This window comes from Pollicipes pollicipes, unplaced genomic scaffold, assembly GCF_011947565.3.
Source record: "Pollicipes pollicipes isolate AB1234 unplaced genomic scaffold, Ppol_2.1 Scaffold_7231;HRSCAF=8579_pilon_pilon_pilon, whole genome shotgun sequence".
In the NCBI taxonomy this organism is placed as follows: domain Eukaryota; kingdom Metazoa; phylum Arthropoda; class Thecostraca; order Pollicipedomorpha; family Pollicipedidae; genus Pollicipes; species Pollicipes pollicipes.
This window is the reverse complement of record NW_023597034.1, coordinates 8,788,211-8,805,344: the sequence shown is the minus strand read 5'-3', so window position 1 is coordinate 8,805,344 and position 17,134 is coordinate 8,788,211. Positions and strand designations below refer to the sequence as shown.

Sequence of the window (17,134 nt, the reverse complement as noted above, 5' to 3'; positions counted from 1 at the left end):
GCGGATTCTCCACATGCCAATACCGCACGGCACTACATTATGTTGCAAAGCACGTGATAAGTGGGTTATTGATTCAATCGCATCTTGAACTGGCAGAACGCTCGAGATGCCCACTGGCTTCTAAAACCACATCCTGGTGCTTCGATGCATGAGCATTTCAGTCCACTCCCTTTAAGCACAGGCGGCGTCCGGCAATGATATCGAGTTAAGGATGAATAGCTCTGCACTTCACAGTACCGACCGAGGTGCTGGGCCCGCGTAGATTATAGGTCATACCGCGATTACTGCACGCATCACCACCAGCGTGGCGATGCATTCGTGCATCCGTGCACAGGAGCCCGACCTGACAACACCGGCCAAGATTTCATCAGCAGCGTCCGACCGAGTTTGCTCGGGAGGCGGCGAGAAGCCTGAGCTCCGCACCCGACCGTGACAGGTGGCCACCGCACTCCCAGGCGACGGAGACGATAACTGGGCAGCGGTCTGACAGGATAGGCATCGACTCAGCCTGGTCCGTCATGCCAGCCTGCGACTGCTGCAAACAGCTGCGCCGCTGGAAAGGGGCTTCCGGCTCCTCGGCAGGCCGTGCGGACGTCACGTGAGACGCCACGAGCCGTCACACGAGACGCTGCGAGCCGTCACACGAGACGCCACGAGCGTCACACGAGACGCCACGAGCCGTCACATGAGACGCCACGAGCCGTCACACGAGACGCCACGGGCCGTCACATGAGACGCCACGAGCGTCACACGAGACGCCACGAGCCGTCACGTGAGACGCCACGGGCCGTCACATGAGACGCCACGAGCCGTCACGTGAGACGCCACGAGCGTCACGTGAGACGCCACGGGCCGTTACATGAGACGCCACGAGCCGTCACATGGGACGCCACGAATCGTCACGCGAGACGCCACGAGCCGTCACATGGGACGCCACGAGTCGTCACGCGAGACACCACGAGCCGTCACATGGGACGCCACGAGTCGTCACGCGAGACACCACGAGCCGTCACATGGGACGCCACGAGTCGTCACGCGAGACGCCACGAGCCGTCACATGGGACGCCACGAGTCGTCACGCGAGACGCCACGAGCCGTCACATGAGACGCCACGAGCCGTCACACGGCTCTCCGCTACGCCGGCGCACGGAGGTGATCCAGAGTGCCGCAGATCAACTCAAAGGTCCCAACCTAACCGACGCACCTTTACCGACGCGTGGTGGGGAGAGCTGCCGCAGCGGGAACGACATGTACGCCGTCTGACGGCCGACGTACGGTCAGCTCGCTCCAGCTGGCCTGCCAGCTGGCATACCGGCTCTCCTGCAAGCTCGGTGGCGTCCCGCCCCTCAGCTACCCTCGCGCTCCTCCGCCACAGTCCCCTCAGTTACCCTCGTGCTCCTCCGCCAGTCCTTTCAGCTACCCTCGCGCTCCTCCGCCACAGACCCCTCAGCTACCCTCGCGCTCCCCCGCCACAGTCCCCTCAGCTACCCTCGCGCTCCTCCGCCACAGTCCCCTAAGCTACCCTCGCGCTCCTCCGCCACAGTCCTCTCAGCTACCCTCGCGCTCCTCCGCCACAGTCCCCTCAGCTACCCTCGCGCTCCTCCGCCACAGTCCTCTCAGCTACCCTCGCGCTCCTCCGCCACAGTCCCCTCAGCTACCCTCGCGCTCCTCCGCCACAGTCCCCTCAGCTACCCTCGCGCTCCTCCGCCACAGTCCCCTCAGCTACCCTCGCGCTCCTCCGCCACAGTCCCCTCAGCTACCCTCGCGCTCCTCCGCCACAGTCCTCTCAGCTACCCTCGCGCTCCTCCGCCACAGTCCCCTTAGCTACTCTCGCGCTCCTCCGCCACAGTCCTCTCAGCTACCCTCGCGCTCCTCCGCCACAGTCCCCTCAGCTACCCTCGCGCTCCTCCGCCAGTCCCCGCCATGTTCTTAAAGGGAATGTTCCACATTGGAACATATTGAAGCAAACATCAGCTTACTCATTACCATTGGTATGCATTTAAGGGGACAAGACTAGTCTAAGACAACGCAATTCCTCCGTTTAATATAGGCTCTTCAAAACGTCATTGCCTGATACGTCATCGTACCATGCACAGCACTGATTGAGAGCCAATTGATGGCCGTTATACCTAGAAATCGTGCTCACGGACACCAGGTATAAACAACTCGACAATTATATTTTTCTTAGTCCTGATCGCCGCATGGCTTGTGGAATGACAGGCTTTGAATGATGTCATCATGGTGTCATGGATGCTTGGGTAGCCGTGAAATAGTTTCCTCGAAATGGTCTGCACATCTCCCCGGGCGCGCAAATCAGAAACTAGAGAGGCTCAGGGCCTAAGTCGGGCACCGTCGCTGCCCCCTCACCTGCAGCAGCGCCCCTGGCGGCCGAGTCGGCGGTGGCGAGCAGCGGCGCGCGGTCCGAGACGTCCGACTCGGCGCGCGTCAGCAGCGCTGTGCGCATGTCGTCCTGCGGCTTATACGGGCTCACCACCTGCCGCGGCAGCTGCTGTCGCTGCGGACAACGCCGCAGCCGTCAGCGATCGCCGGCGCCACGGACACGGCCGGGCCGGGGCGACCGAGAGCACCGTTGGCACACGTGGCTGTGACGCCGTTGTTTGCATTTGCACCCATACAGCCATGCACGCGAGTCATTTCAGTCTTGTTTACTGAGGTAGGCTACGAGTCGACGCTGGCAGGGCCACCAGCAAAACAGATGTCCCTTACACACTGATGGAATATAGACAAAAGACAACTCATACAGCTACATCTGAATGCTTCACTTATCAATATTCCCGCACCGCTTCAGACCCGAAGAGCTGTAGGCCTGACGCGCGTGCACTCTGGCCCAGCCCCTGCAGCCAGCGCGACGGCGCAGCGACACTCGCTGTTGGGCCACAGAACCATACAGCTGCACTGGCTGAACAGCGACGCGACTGCGAACTGCCAGGGGTGACCGGAGGTGCCACTGGGCCCCGTCTGCGTCCCTGCCGCCGCACTGGCCGAGATGACGCGACTGCGAGCTGCCAGGGGTGGCCAGAGGTGCCACTGGGCCCCGTCTGCGTCCCTGCCGCCGACCGCTTCGCATGCTGACCAGTGTGGCGGGCGCCTGACCTTGTCGCCGAGGAAGGAGACATCGCCGAAGTGGGTGCCGTCCATGCCGACGTGGCCGGTGTGCTTGAGGTCATCCTGCGGCGCCGAGATCATCTCCGGCTTCAGCCGCCGCTTGGACGAGTAGGCCGCCTTCGCCTCTGCGGGGCACCGTCAGCTGTCAGGCGGGACCACCCGGAGCGCCGACGGGCCGGTCCCGCCGCGCCACGGCGGACAAAAAAAGACGCTGGTTACCAGGACACGTCCAGCCCGAGGCTCGGCAGATAATGGCAAGAGGAATGGCCCACCGACAGCGAGCCCGTGGCTGGCAGCGCCCGGCTAACCCACGGCTGCTCAACCTAAGGTCGGCGCACGACGGCGGGCGGGGGAACCATGCCAGGCCAGCTCCCGCACACACCGCCCCACAGGTCGACTGGACGCGTGACGGCGCCGGCCGGCCGGCCCGGCTGCCGCGCGTCGGACGCACCGCCGCGGCTGAACGGTGCCGGCGGCTGCCCGCTGCTGGACGGCAGGTTGCTGCCCAGGTAGGCCACGAAGTGAGACGGGTTGAAGAGGCCCGTCTTGCCAAGCGCCGTGACGCCCTTCCACAGGTTGGGGTGGTCGGCCACGGGCCTGCGGACAGGCGGCGCACGTCAGCGCTAGGGCGTTACCGGCGCCTCTGCAATGCGCGCCAGCTGACGGCGGTCCGACAGCGCTCTCGGCAGAATAAACAATCCCTAACAAGCAGACGTAAGTGGATATCTATTGATACACAACCGCAATATGTGCCTCCATATCGAGAGACCCAGGGCTACCACGAGCCGAACGTCACACGCACAGCCATCACGGCGTCACGGTACGGCTGCTGGGGCCAGCGTCCGCGTCTGTCACCGGCCCAGCGGCCTGCCGGGGCCGCGCCGGCGCCGCCGTACCGCTTGTCCAGCACGGTGACCACATCGCCGACGTCGTATGGCAGTCGGTCACGCTTGGTGGGCGACGTGGGCTCGCTGGCCGCCGCCTGCACTGCCTGCACCTGCTCCGGCTTACACTGCAATACGGCAGGTCCGGTTCAACTCCCAGCGCGGGAAATTCTCAACAGCGCCAGGTTTTGCCCATGTTGATGACCGCAACATTTTACGGGGCGGGGCGTCATGCGCGACACATTGGTGGGCCGGTATGGGCGGGGCCTAGTGGCGGTAAATAGGCATCCTCAGCGACGGCGCCCGAGACGTGCAACGGTCAGCGCGTCGGGATTCGGACCCAGACATCCCAACCAACCAGAAGCCAACACATTCCAAGCTGTCATAATTCCCGAGGGTGTGCTGGTAACTGAGCCGGTGTGTTACATGGGAACATTCAGGGGCGTGCTTACCGGCGGCCAATCATCACGCGGTCACCTAACAGACACGCCTGTCCCCAAACATCGGTGAATGTCGTCGCTCCTTCCGACAGTTGGCGCGGCGTTACGGCGGACACGGCCGGCGGGCGCGAGCAGACTCACCTCAGGTAACATCTCGGCCAGGTCGCGAAAGTTGGGCCGCTTGTTGGGGTCGTGTTGCCAGCACTTGATCATCAAGTTGTAGCAGTCCTTGGGACACGTGTCCGGCTGCTCCAAACGCTGGCGGGGTGAGAGCAAGGGGACGGTCAGAAGCCACGGGCTGCGGCCACACTCACTACCTGGCCCTGGTCTCCCTCCCTCCCTCCCTTGTCGTCATTGGGATCTTACGACGCGCTCAGCTGCTGAGGTTACATGTCGCCGCCTACCTCTCACCCTGGCGGGAAGGGTTTTTCTTGTCTTGCTTATCCGCGCCCATGTCTTATTCTTACGAACCCATGTCAACAGAACTATACTCAAAACTATGCCGCCAGATTGTCACCGATGTATTAGTCATTCAGAAAGCCCGTCAGCTGCGTACCAAAGCCGAACAGCGTAGACAACAAAGCGCATAGGAGTTATGTGGCCCATCTGCCAATTATCTAGGTCGCTGAGTACGAGAGCTTGAAGTCAATGTCTTTGAAAAAGGCAAAAACTGCCCGAAGATCGTCCGACGGCGGACCACCCAGTAGCCAGGTCAGGGGAATGCGATTCATATTAAAATACCGGTTTCGCTCAGTCTCGTAGTTCCCACACCCAGCTAGTACATGGGCCGCGGACCAAGTTGCTCCGCATCTGCGGCAAAGGGGCCGAGCCTCCTCGTAGAGCAGGCAAGAGTGCGTCTCATACGTGTGGCCTATGGTAACTGGCAAAGTTTTACTTCGTCGGGTCTATTTTAAAGTATGATAATTTCTATTCACCGATCTGCGCTTTAATGGCTCAGCGCTTGTTCGGTCTGCGGGTAATATCTGTACCTAGTTCATCTCAAATGCGTTCCCATTGTGTTTTTAGATCACTGTAAAATACGTCCTTGAGACGTGATGCTGATGTCTCCTTTCAGGCCAAACGAGGACCGCGGCAGCTTGTTGGGCTAGAGAATCAGCCTGTTCGTGTCCGGATATCCGGGCGTGACTAGGCATCCAGGCGAAAACAACACGCTTGTTACCCTGCTCCAAGGTAAGCAATGTGTGCATTATTTCTTCAGCGATTTTGTGCTGCTGACTTGCTTGCTGCAAGATCACCGGAGGGCTTAAAGAGTCGGAGAATATAGCGTACATGGATTCGCCACAGTGAGGCAACATGGCAAGGTCCTTGACAAAAAGCGTAGCCTGGTATCGAATGTGATACACCGTAGCCTGCTATCGAATATGATACACCGTAGCCTGGTGTCGAATATTCATTAATTTTCAAAATTCATTAATTCAAAAATTCAGTAATGTCATTAACTATGATGGCAAAGAGCGCATCGCTGAGAACGCTGCCCCGCGAAACGCTATTTCTTTGCGGTATATAGTCGACGGGGCCGTGCTTACACGGACTTTGAAGGATCCATTCCGAAGAACAACGAAGACAGGAACATACCCATGCGTCGTCTAACATCGCATTTGTAGAGCTGCATTAGAATAATGCACTTCCATGTCGTGTCATAGGCTTTCGCAATGTCGTAAAACGTAGCTAAAAGATGCTGTCGTTGTTGGAAAGCTTCCGTACTGACACCTCTGAGTTCACCAGATGATCCAAAGTACAGTAATTTTTCCTGAGGCCACACTGGGCGTTGGAAAGAATGGATAAGTACCCAATTAGACGAGCGTTTATAATTTTTTCGAACAGTTCACATACACATCACGTTGAAGCTATTGCACGATAGTCCAGATGATCTTCCCTCTTTCCCTGGTTTCAAGATGGTATAACGATTGCCCCTCCCCATGAAGCAGGAAAATCGTTGTTTGTCCACATGAAATTAAATATATCAAGAAGCGACCCCGCACTGTTCGGTGGTAAATGTCAGAACACCAAGTTGTCCATGCAGTCAGGGACTCATGAAACGTTTTTTAAAGGATGGCATGGCATGATGCATTCCGGAAAGCGTACACAATGCATCATAGGAATAAGCCTCTCTGGACAAGAAGTTCAAACCAGATGATTGACACTGTGTCTTGCGTCGGGCAAACACTAGATGTCGTATTCCATATCGGTATCGTTCGGGATCGTTCCGAGAAAGCTCTAGCAATGGCATTCGCCACGTCAACAGAGTTTACAACTTCCGCACCACCAGTGGTCAATGTTGGAAGGAGCGTGGATGAAACTTTCCAGCGACGCGCTGAACTCGCGGCCAAACTTGTTTAACTGAAGTAAACCTGCCTACTTTGGAAACACATTCTCTCCACGACGCTTGTTTTGCAATCAGGATATCAGGCCTCGCAATGGCCTTGGAACGTTTGTAGTCATCATGTTTTGTGTGGTCGGATGACTGTTGCACTTTTAAAATGCGTGCTTTCCGTATGTTATAGCATCTTTGCCTTCGGTGAACAACGTGGGACAGGGGTTCTACGCGGATGGCTGGACGTGCGACGCAAACAGCTACCAACCAGTGTTACCAACATAGTGGAGAAATTGTCTTTTAGTGACGATGTGCTGTCCCTCTGCTGATGAGCACTCCTTATCTCACATGTCCGAATGAAAACCTCCCGGTTTACGCTCTGCGTGCTCCATCGCCCGGGTCAGACTACCAGCTGCGCGTCGATTCCCAGCATTGACCAAATCGAGACGTGGTCCGCAGGTAGGCAAATTCAGGCCAAAGGTGAGTGTTGATGGGCGCCAAGGCTGACCAGCAAGGCGGCCAACTCAGCGCCCAGGACTCCTTCATCGCTCCTGTGGGGCACAACCCGGCACGGCAACCCTGATAAAATTGAAAGCTAAGGCCGAGGAGTTGCTAATCCCTTCACTGACCGAGGTCAGAGCCCCTCCGGGAGGCACGATTGGTCTGGCTCTTCCTCTTTGGCCGGAAGGGGCGCTTTACAAGACTCCCCGACCGCCCGCAAGACCATTGGGGCACACAATCCCCCCCCCCCCCACCACCACCACCACGGAAAGGTGGTGCCTCACGCGTGGTCACTGGCCCAAGCAGCCGGTACGGCCGCCGCCCCCCGGTGACCTCCGGCTGCTGACCGCACCTGGAAGTTGGGCTCGTCGATGGCCTCGAGAATCTGCTGGCCGGTGAGCGCCGCCCACGGCTGGAAGCCGTAGCTGAACATCTCCCACAGCGTCACGCCGTACGCCCAGACGTCGCTCGACGACGTGAAGCGCAGGTAGTTGATGCACTCCGGCGCGCACCTGGCCGCCGCACGCCCACAGTTAGCAAGTTTTGGCGCCAGTGGGGGGGGGGGGGGGGAGTGACACCATGTGACAGGTCACAGACTGAGATGGTCAGGAGACCCCTGGACAGGCAGCGATAATCGTATCGAAAAGGGTGCTACAGCTGGGTACGTGAGACTGGTAAGCACGGGTGAAAGAGTACTAGAGATGGCCCGACTTGCACACCAATATCACAATTTAGTACAAATGACCAGAATAGAAGCTATAAAGGGCTCAAATTCGAATGATTATTAAAGCTAGGATGATACTTGAAGTCAGCAAAGTAAGGAAAATGGCACCGACAACACAAACCAGAGTCCATCACACATCATGCATGCGTACTCATTGCTGCACACAAGGAAAAATAAGAAACTGACCAAAACACATCAGCCATGCATCAAGTTGTCAGCTAACATGTTACCATGCTATGGGCAGCTTCAGGTTGACGTTGAAGTTCGTCTGGTAGTAGTCCTTGCCCACGCCCAGCATCCGTGACAAGCCAAAGTCGGATATCTTGATAGTATTCTTGGAAAACACGAGAATGTTGCGCGCTGCTAGATCTCTGCAACACAGGCATAACTTGGTGAGTGGTGATGGCATGGTAACACGAGCGGGCAAGGCTTCTTCTGCTCTCGTGATGCCGCCGGTTGAGCCATAGCCATGACTTCCGCAGCAGAGCAGACCCTCAGACAACTTCCCAGCCTGTCCCCGAGGGATTCGGCGGGGAGCAATGAGATACCGCGAGACGCCATGAGAACGTTTTCCCGGTAAGATCGGCGTCCAGAGAGGCCACGACTAGGCTTGGCACTAGCTTCACGTCATCGCGGTGTCCACGTATGTCGCAACGTGCCCAAATCCCCTGACATCCGCGCCTAGATGCACATGATCTTAAAGCCATGAGAGCATTATCTTTGCCGCCCTCGCCAGGTGAGGTGAGCGGTAGAGCGGCGCCGCGCTATCTACTGGCGACATTCGCACCAAAAACATCGACTGCGATCCGGACGCGACAGGTTAGAGGTTCTCGCTAGGTCTCAAAGTCCCAGAGTTCCCATAAATATGGAGGTAACTAGCTCAGTTCGTTTCACCCAATCATTGCGAAACAAACCATAGAGGTATTCACACGGCTGCTAGTGGATGTTGCCGAGTTCGAAGGGCAAGTCGGAGCAGTTTGAGGCGATTGGCAGCAGTTCTTGCTGATTGAAATGCGTACAAAATACGCTATTGTGCAGATAAAATGGAATGTGTTATACCAGTACATGAGTGGATTGAACCATGGGGAACCTAATCGCAGCAGTATCGTTGATTGCATCGGTCTGATGATGATCACCTCTTTTGCATGCATGCTTGCCCGACAGGGCATTAACAGGTTGCTTTAATCTCACATGGCCTAATAACATAATTTGGCAATCTCACATGGCCTAATAACATAATTCGGCAAATCATAAGTGTTTCATCCTGATACCGAAAGGAAGGTGCACTTACCAAATTGCTACACAGACCCATCATAGATACGTGTTTATTCTGTTAAGTCATATTTGCCCACTGGTGGACGAATGTACGCGGGGCCCAGCAAGCTGTTGCATTGATTGTCAGGGGATTGGCGAAACTCGCCCCAGCCCCATCACAGCCGTACCCGCCGCCCTCACGCACGTCACGTCACGTCACCCTGCTACGCTTCCACCCCGCTGCTCCTGAGCTCTAGTGGTGCCCCCACGCGCCACCCAGTCCCCCAAACCCACACCTCTTCCACGGGACACGCCACGCCACGCACACGGGCAGCGGGCGGGCGGGCGGGCGGCGCACCTGTGTATGAGTCGCTTGGACTCGAGGTACTGCATGCCGTCGCAGATCTGGATGGCGAAGCCGCACAGCGTCAGCACGGGGAAGCTGGCGCGCAGGTTAGGCTCCTTCAGACACTCGAGCAGCGAGCGGAGCGGCGCCAGCTCCGTCACCTGACCCGAGGGCGAGGCATGGGGTCAGACGGGGTCACACCACTGAAGGTCAGCTGGGGTCGGCAGGGGTCTCAGGTGGGAGACCGCGGACCGGAGCACGGAGACACGCCGTCAGTCAACCGCAGCAGCTCGCACAGAACGCCAAAACTCGGCGAAAACTCAATACATTGGACGCTTTGATCACGCCCTAGCCATCATCAGGTTATCTCAGCGACGGGAGAAGTCCAACGTAGCAGAAGTAGTGTTGTTGCATGCCATCAAAGGGACCCCATTCAGAAACACACACCATGCACTGTACGTGACCGCAGCATATCAGCCTAGTCCACTGGTTACACACCTGCCACTACCAGCCAAACGGCCACGTTCACACACAGAGGCGAAGAACCAGGTGTTAAGTGGCGTGAACAGATAGACTGTCCAAAATATGATCAAACATAGAGTCTCCGACAAATAATTACACCGCCCGGAAATAATCGAGCAGGCCCAAAAGGTGCGGAATGCACAACACACGATTCTGCGCCGCCGTTCGATCTTCCGACACCGTCACGGAGCTAGTGGCCACCCCGCTGTGTCGGACCTGGAATGGGGGGGGGGGGGGGGGAAGTGGGAGGAGGTGCACCAACATCGTCCGTGCCCCTCCGCGCCCACGGACAGTAGAGAGACCGCGACGGCGGCGGCGGCCGCCGCTCACTCACCAGCATCAGGGCATTGGTATCGAGCACGACGCCGTACAGACGTACGATGTGCTCGTGCTCAATGTTGTGCATGATGGTGGCCTCCTTCAGAAACTCGGTCGGGTTGGACTGCATGCGCTGCTTGCTCAGGCACTTGATCGCCACCTGGATCTGGTGGCCGAGGCGAAGAGCGAGTGCAGACGAGGCAGAGACGGCAGCACTAGGGCACGCGCCCGTCACCTACCATAGACCTCAGGGGCAAATGCTCCCAGCACCATGCCCGCACTAAACCATAAACAAAATCAGTGGATGAACAGCTCCGACTTTGTGGGCGTGACGTATGGTACAGGTTGGTCTGACATTCAGCGACCACAGATGCGATGCACCTGGGATCCCATCCAGCGCTCGATGTGCCAAGTTCAGTCACGTATCCGACGTAATCAGCAAATAACAATCCAAATGTTGTCCACTTCAAAACAGAAACAAACAAAAACATCCAGCACATTCGGCCAAGTATGGAGCAGAACTATACACACAAATGAGCAGAGCTTGCCAACCACGGCCCATGCAAATCGCATAGACACGCATTAGATGACGATTCGGCTGACCGTTGGTACACGTTCTCACGAGTTGAGCTACCTCGTGATCTCTTCCCTCCCGGGACTTCCACTGGCATGCAAGCTATGCTCCCATTTTCGTTAATCCACGTTCCCCACATCCGCCCCTCGAGATACATCAGTGGCCTTTTATCGTGCCTTCAAAAATGGGCCCCCCACTACTGCGGCCGGCTTGGATACTAAACGCCGCCTTCAGTCTCAAAGGCCAAACATTTTGCACTGTCTCAGCTGCACTTAAACCCTTCAACTAAACCCTTCGCGTTCGCCCCGCAACAGCTCCCCTGTTACCCGCTCACGGACTCTCCTCAGGCCCCCATCCGCCAGCTTCCTTGTCAGTCCTCCACATCCGATTGCCCCGCCCCCCCCCCCCCCCCCAACTCACACCTCTGATTTCTTATTTTACACTTCCATGAGCACCCCTCACTCCTTTCCACTAGCATTCCACAACCCCCCCCCCCCCCCTCAATCTCCCTCATCCAAATTTTCCTGTTTATCGTCCACGGTTCCCCTGCATCATAAGGCTCGCCCCAACCAGTTCCTCCGGAATCTCCAACAACGGTTCCCGGATCCTTTCACCCCCCTCCCCTCCAACTGGCTCTCTTTGCAAATATCAAACCAAGATCCGCGCCGTTGTTGCCGTGTCTCACCCACCTCTCTGTCGGAGCCCCGCCTCACCCTCCGCCACCCCACCCTCTGCCGGAGTTATGCCCCACCGTCAGCCGGAGTTCCGCCCCACTCTCAAAAGGAGTCCCGTATCACCCTTCACCAGAGTCCCGCCCCACCTTTCACCAGAGTCCCGCCCCACCTTTCACCAGAGTCCCACCCCACCCTCCACCGGAGTTACGCCTCACTGTCAGCCGGTGTCCCACCCCCACCTCTCTTCCCAAGCCCCGCCCCACCCTCCGCTGGGGTCCCGCAATGCCGGGCAGCTCACCCTGTGCCCCTCCTCGTTGGTCCAGACGCCTTGCTGCACCACTCCGAACTCGCCGGTGCCCAGCTCCTTGTTGACCACGATGGCGTCCGCCGGGATGATGTGCTTGGGCATCTTGATGGTGTGCCGCTGCCGTGAGGGCGACTCGTCGGGCACCGCCGGCGGCTCCGGCAGCTCGTCGTCGCGCCGGCCCAGCAGCTTCTGCCGCCGCACAGGAGACGGTGAGGCCGCCGCACGGGGAACGGTGAGGCCGCCGCGCGGGGGACGGTGAGGCTACCGCACGGGGGACGGTGAGGCCGCCGCACGGGGGACGGTTCGGCCGCCGCACGGGGGACGGTTAGGCCGCCGCACGGGGGACGGTGAGGCTGCCGCACGGGGGACGGTTAGGCCGCCGCACGGGGGACGGTGAGGCTGCCGCACGGGGGACGGTTAGGCCGCCGCACGGGGGACGGTGAGGCCGCCGCACGGGGGACGGTGAGGCCGCCGCGCGGGGGACGGCGAGGCCGCCGCGCGGGGGACGGCGAGGCCGCCGCACGGGAGACGGTGAGGCCGCCGCACGGGAGACGGTGAGGCCGCCGCACGGGGGACGGTGAGGCCGCCGCGCCGCCGACTCACTCCCGTGCAGAACACGGGTCCAGGCGAGGGATGACCGAGCGGCGGTGAGTGAGGGACGACGCGTCACGACAGGCAGAGCATTGAGGCAAACAGAGCGGATCGGGCGCGCCGCAGAGGACAATAAGCTGTAAATCTGAGACATTGTTAAGCGACACGGTAAAATCCTACCGGCAGTTATGAGAGGTATGAGAAGCGTACAATGCTTTGAGCCGCATTTTCGAAGCACGCACATACCCTTTTCATTTTCGACAAATAGTTTTGTGGACAGTATTTTCCGAAGAACTTCTTGAGACGTCTTATCTCGGGCTTAGACAAACCCATCACGGCCAGATCTTCATCTGTCACCCACTTGATTTGGGGCACATTTTGCACCTGTAAAATCGCGGACACGTGTAAACGCCATGCATTTATAGCCACGCTTTGCCTGACGTCCGATTCGTCCGATACACGCCGTTCCGACGCGTGCAAACACGTCACGCAATATGGCACATGGGATAACACGCCTTACACCTAAGACGTAACACGTAACACCTCAGATACCGGACACGTCGCCCAGCGGCAAAGAATAGAAGTCAAGAGGCCCAGAGAGAGCCTGTTGTTTGGCCTGACTGACATATATAGGCTAGCTGGCATTGGTTCCCGGGGGTCAACCCAGACGCGCGACAGCCGCGCCGCAACATCATAAAGCATGCTACGCCGTCCAAAGTCCTGTTCAGCGAAACACGGGAGGCAAAATCATCCGCTAGACCTGGCAACCAAAACCTACATGGTAACTGTTCAGAGCACACATGCTTACCACGCTTGAAATGTAACACACTGGCCAGCTCTCCAGCACACAACATGTGCAAACAAATATGACACGTCACATAGGAGGTCATTTCATCCGTTTGTAAAGATCAGTGGTAAAACTGTCTGACATGTGTGAAATCCATACTCCAGCCTGTGGCCCACCTTCAAGTCATTTTTGAAATGATTGTAGTATTGCTGAAGCTCTGCCTCCGTGAGAAACTCGTACAGCCCAGGTCCGCGAAACGACATCTTGAGAAACTTTGTGGTCCAAAGTAGGGCACCTCAGGCCAGGACCGAACAGAAAGCAAGGTGAAAAAGACAAATGTACATCACAGCCCAGTTGCCATCCTGGAAAATGGGTACACCAGATGAGATACACACACACACACACACAGATACAGATACACATACCACTGTTTGCTTCAAATCAAGCTAGGTCTTTGAGATGCTGGCAAAATGGTATTCTCAGTAAAACCTTCATAAGTATTTAATTAATGTTTTAAGTAATATTTCAGCATAGTATATGCAGTGTTCATAACAGCCAGGATTCCATTCTGAAACTTACAGCATATACATCCAATGTTGCAGTGAAAACAATGATGACAGATGAATTTATTTCTTTTTTGATGAACTGACAACAAACAAATAAATTATGAGCATCTAAGGCTGGCATGAGAGAGGGGAGGCCCGACAGAGAGAGGTAGCCACCTCACATGACTGGGATGCACTATTTCATTACATATGCCAGGCTCGAAACCCCCAAAAAACGCCGTTCAGTTTAATACCGCCACATCACGATACAGTAAGGCCCAGAATGTCAAGCTCCAAATGATGTCATGTTTTGGCTTGCGACCCAGCCACCAATTGATTGTGCTCTGGAAGTTACAAAATGGCATACAGCAATGCAGGTATTTTCTTAGTGTGACTGGCTCATGCACAATCACACTCCGATGAGGTAACTCGTTTTTTGCTACATCACAATTTGTTATTTGCTCCCCACCCCCACAACCTGGTAGGCTAAGTGGAATGTTCTGCTACTCTGTTGCTCCTTGCACAACTATGTTACTATTTGCTCTCTCTATAACAAAGATCGTGATGGCAGTGAGCTTTGACCTTGTAGGTGGACTGTCATCTTCACCACTAATAATCAAAATCAGGCTGACAGAGAGGCTGTTTTTTTAACTCAAGTGGAAAGTTCTGGTGCATCTGGATTTCAACCAAAATACAAGACTGGGTTGGTTCAATTTACCTTTAAATCTTCTATTTGCACAATATTTTGGGATGCAACAAAAGTGGCATGGGGCCAAAGCAACAGCAATTTTTAGGCATTTGTCCTAAATCATTTTTGATGCTTCATGGCATGCCTCACATCTTGCTCTGCCAAACTTGACAGCTTAATCACAAATCCCCCAACATTCCACAGAATCTATTGTCACAACTCACGGAAAACCAACACTACCATCCTCTGCATGTACATAAACTATTTCAATAATGGATTTTATGCAAATGACTGCATCATCCTGTGGCAAAACACAACATGCAACATCTGGCATACTCCTCTGAAAGCCAGTGACTCTGAGAAGAAGATCCAGGGCCTGTTTGCACTCCAGATATTTTTGGTTGTTGCAAAACTGCCACAGGCTGAAATGGGCTGTCACTTCAGGGTTCACAACATCAAAATATGACCTTAAATAGCCAACATCTTACAAACCTTAAATTAAAACAGTGCTTTAAACCTAAAAAATATGCCTGTTTCATGACTTACTGTCTTCAAGTTTCAGAAATTTCAGAACTGAGATTACAACTCCCCTTTCTCACCCTAGATTAGAGTGCTGTTTGCTGCCCAATGCTGTTCATTATGCAGATTGTTCAAGTTATTGTCATGTCCCAATGTTCTAACCTTTATAAGCTTGTACCAGGTCTGAATAAACATGTTGCTAGCTTAACAACATTGCCTGTGAGCATGCATGGTGCACAAACACTTTCCATGTGTGGCAAAACATTTTCTGGTTGGCTGATGACCAGAAGACAACATGGTTATATCATACCATGTTTTTGGCATGCTAATTGGACACTAACTAGCTACATGGAGAATCTATTAACTTTACAGCAATGGGATATACATGGGTTAGAGGCAGAGGGGGGGGGGGAGAGACAGGATGAAGGAGGTTAGTTTTAGGCTGGCTAGGACTAATGTGTTGGGCTGGGCTGGGCTGGGCTGGGCTGGGCTGGGCTGGGCTGGGCTGGGCTTGGCTGGGATGGATTGGGCTGGATTTGGCTGGACCAGATATGATCATGTCAGGTCACAATTAGGTTAGGCTATAAAAGGCCAGGTTGGGTTGAGTGAACTTAAGTCAGGCTATGTTAGATTAGTTAAGCTGTTCTCAATCAATGTGCAGTAATCTTGAAAGTACAGTTACCTTCATGTTATTGTTATGTTTGACAATACAATTTGCATTAGACTGCAAGTTAAAACAAGGGATCAACTGAATGTCATTTATTTTTCTGGCTTCTATAGAGCAATACAAATTATGTTCCATAGCATGGCACCGACAATCACAGAAAGAACCCGGCCTTGAACCTTTGCTATTGTTTTCTTTTAGCTTTCAGAGCTTTGTTTAGCATCTGTTTTTTTCATTAGCAAATCCTGCAAAAAATTTTAAAAGGAGCTCATACCTTATAAGGTATTGTATTAACCAGGGGTGCAGTAATATCTTGCCCCTTCCTCTCCCCCCCCCCCCCCCCCAACAGCTAGTCCCACCTGTCTTCACCAATGGCTACTAACGGAAAGGAAAAATTGGTGTCATAAGTACTTGACAAGTGCAGCTCTACCTTACAAAACCCCAGCTGCATCCCAGTTACCAGGTTTTTCAGGGAAGGTGGTAGACTTATCACTGAGTTTGAAGCTATCATGATGACATAATTGATCTTCATTTTGCCAGGATTTACCATTAAAGTAATCATATAGTGCAAGCACTGGTTAACATGATAAAACCCATGCAATTTTTATCAGTTTAAGTTGTATCTCACTTTAGTTGCACCTTGTAGGTACTTAATTGATTCCAGCCAAACTCTCAACCATACTGGTAAAAAATTGGTGGTCAATATTTCCTTTAGCTTGAAAAATAAAATAACAGTTATTGCATAATATTTAACCAGCATTTTGGGCAGACAGACAGTGACTGTGGCAATACCATGGAAATGATGCTACTTCATTTTACAATGCAACTAAAAAATGACATTCAGCCACATTCATTCATTGTGCGAAATCATCTGAAGCGCTGGAAGTTTTACAGCATTTCATAGCAAGGAATAACACAAACCTAAAATTAGTTGATCAGTCCAACACTTCGATCCTTTTTTGAGTACCACAGAAGTAAGAGCATTACAGCCCTACCACTGGCGATTTCAAGAAGTAAAACAAACCATTAACTTAAGCAATGCATCAAACAAGGTTCCGCGCCTCTTCAAAACCCTTGCACAAAGAGTACGCATATTTGAAGTCGGGCGCACACCGCCCCAGATGACCGGGTGTTCCCGGGTACCATTTCACTTCCGCATCTCCAACAAGCACTGCCTCACAGGGGGCGGATACTCCTGTGTCCCATCCCTGCGTGCATCAGCGGAGAGTCCTGCGCCACATATATTTACGCGCAATAATCGTAGCACAGTTGTATAGCTGCGCATTTGTAAAAACAAACAAGTATATACTACCAAATTATTGTAGGCCCTCTTCC

The 17,134-nt window shown here is 54.7% G+C and overlaps 1 protein-coding gene across 3 annotated transcripts in view; it reads right to left on the bottom strand.

Annotated features, from left to right (window-relative positions):
* LOC119109503 (activated Cdc42 kinase-like) overlaps positions 1 to 17,025 on the bottom strand; it is a 41,302-nt gene extending 24,277 nt beyond the window's left edge. Inside the window, exons 1-13 of one of the 3 annotated variants that reach the window (XM_037233135.1) lie at positions 16,943 to 17,025; positions 13,560 to 13,745; positions 12,843 to 12,980; positions 11,997 to 12,194; positions 10,467 to 10,616; positions 9,623 to 9,771; positions 8,241 to 8,381; positions 7,639 to 7,798; positions 4,592 to 4,708; positions 4,023 to 4,138; positions 3,578 to 3,723; positions 3,115 to 3,251; positions 2,368 to 2,509 (exon numbers count right to left, since the gene is read on the bottom strand). In XM_037233135.1, the coding sequence (XP_037089030.1) occupies positions 2,368 to 2,509; positions 3,115 to 3,251; positions 3,578 to 3,723; positions 4,023 to 4,138; positions 4,592 to 4,708; positions 7,639 to 7,798; positions 8,241 to 8,381; positions 9,623 to 9,771; positions 10,467 to 10,616; positions 11,997 to 12,194; positions 12,843 to 12,980; positions 13,560 to 13,646 (1,681 nt within the window). In that variant the 5' untranslated portion in view covers positions 13,647 to 13,745; positions 16,943 to 17,025. Of the gene's footprint in view, positions 1 to 2,367; positions 2,510 to 3,114; positions 3,252 to 3,577; positions 3,724 to 4,022; positions 4,139 to 4,591; positions 4,709 to 7,638; positions 7,799 to 8,240; positions 8,382 to 9,622; positions 9,772 to 10,466; positions 10,617 to 11,996; positions 12,195 to 12,842; positions 12,981 to 13,559; positions 13,746 to 16,720; positions 16,857 to 16,942 lie in introns of those variants that run through there. The other 2 variants (XM_037233138.1, XM_037233136.1) reach the window with 2 other exon arrangements.
* Between the last annotated feature and the right edge of the window lie 109 nt (positions 17,026 to 17,134).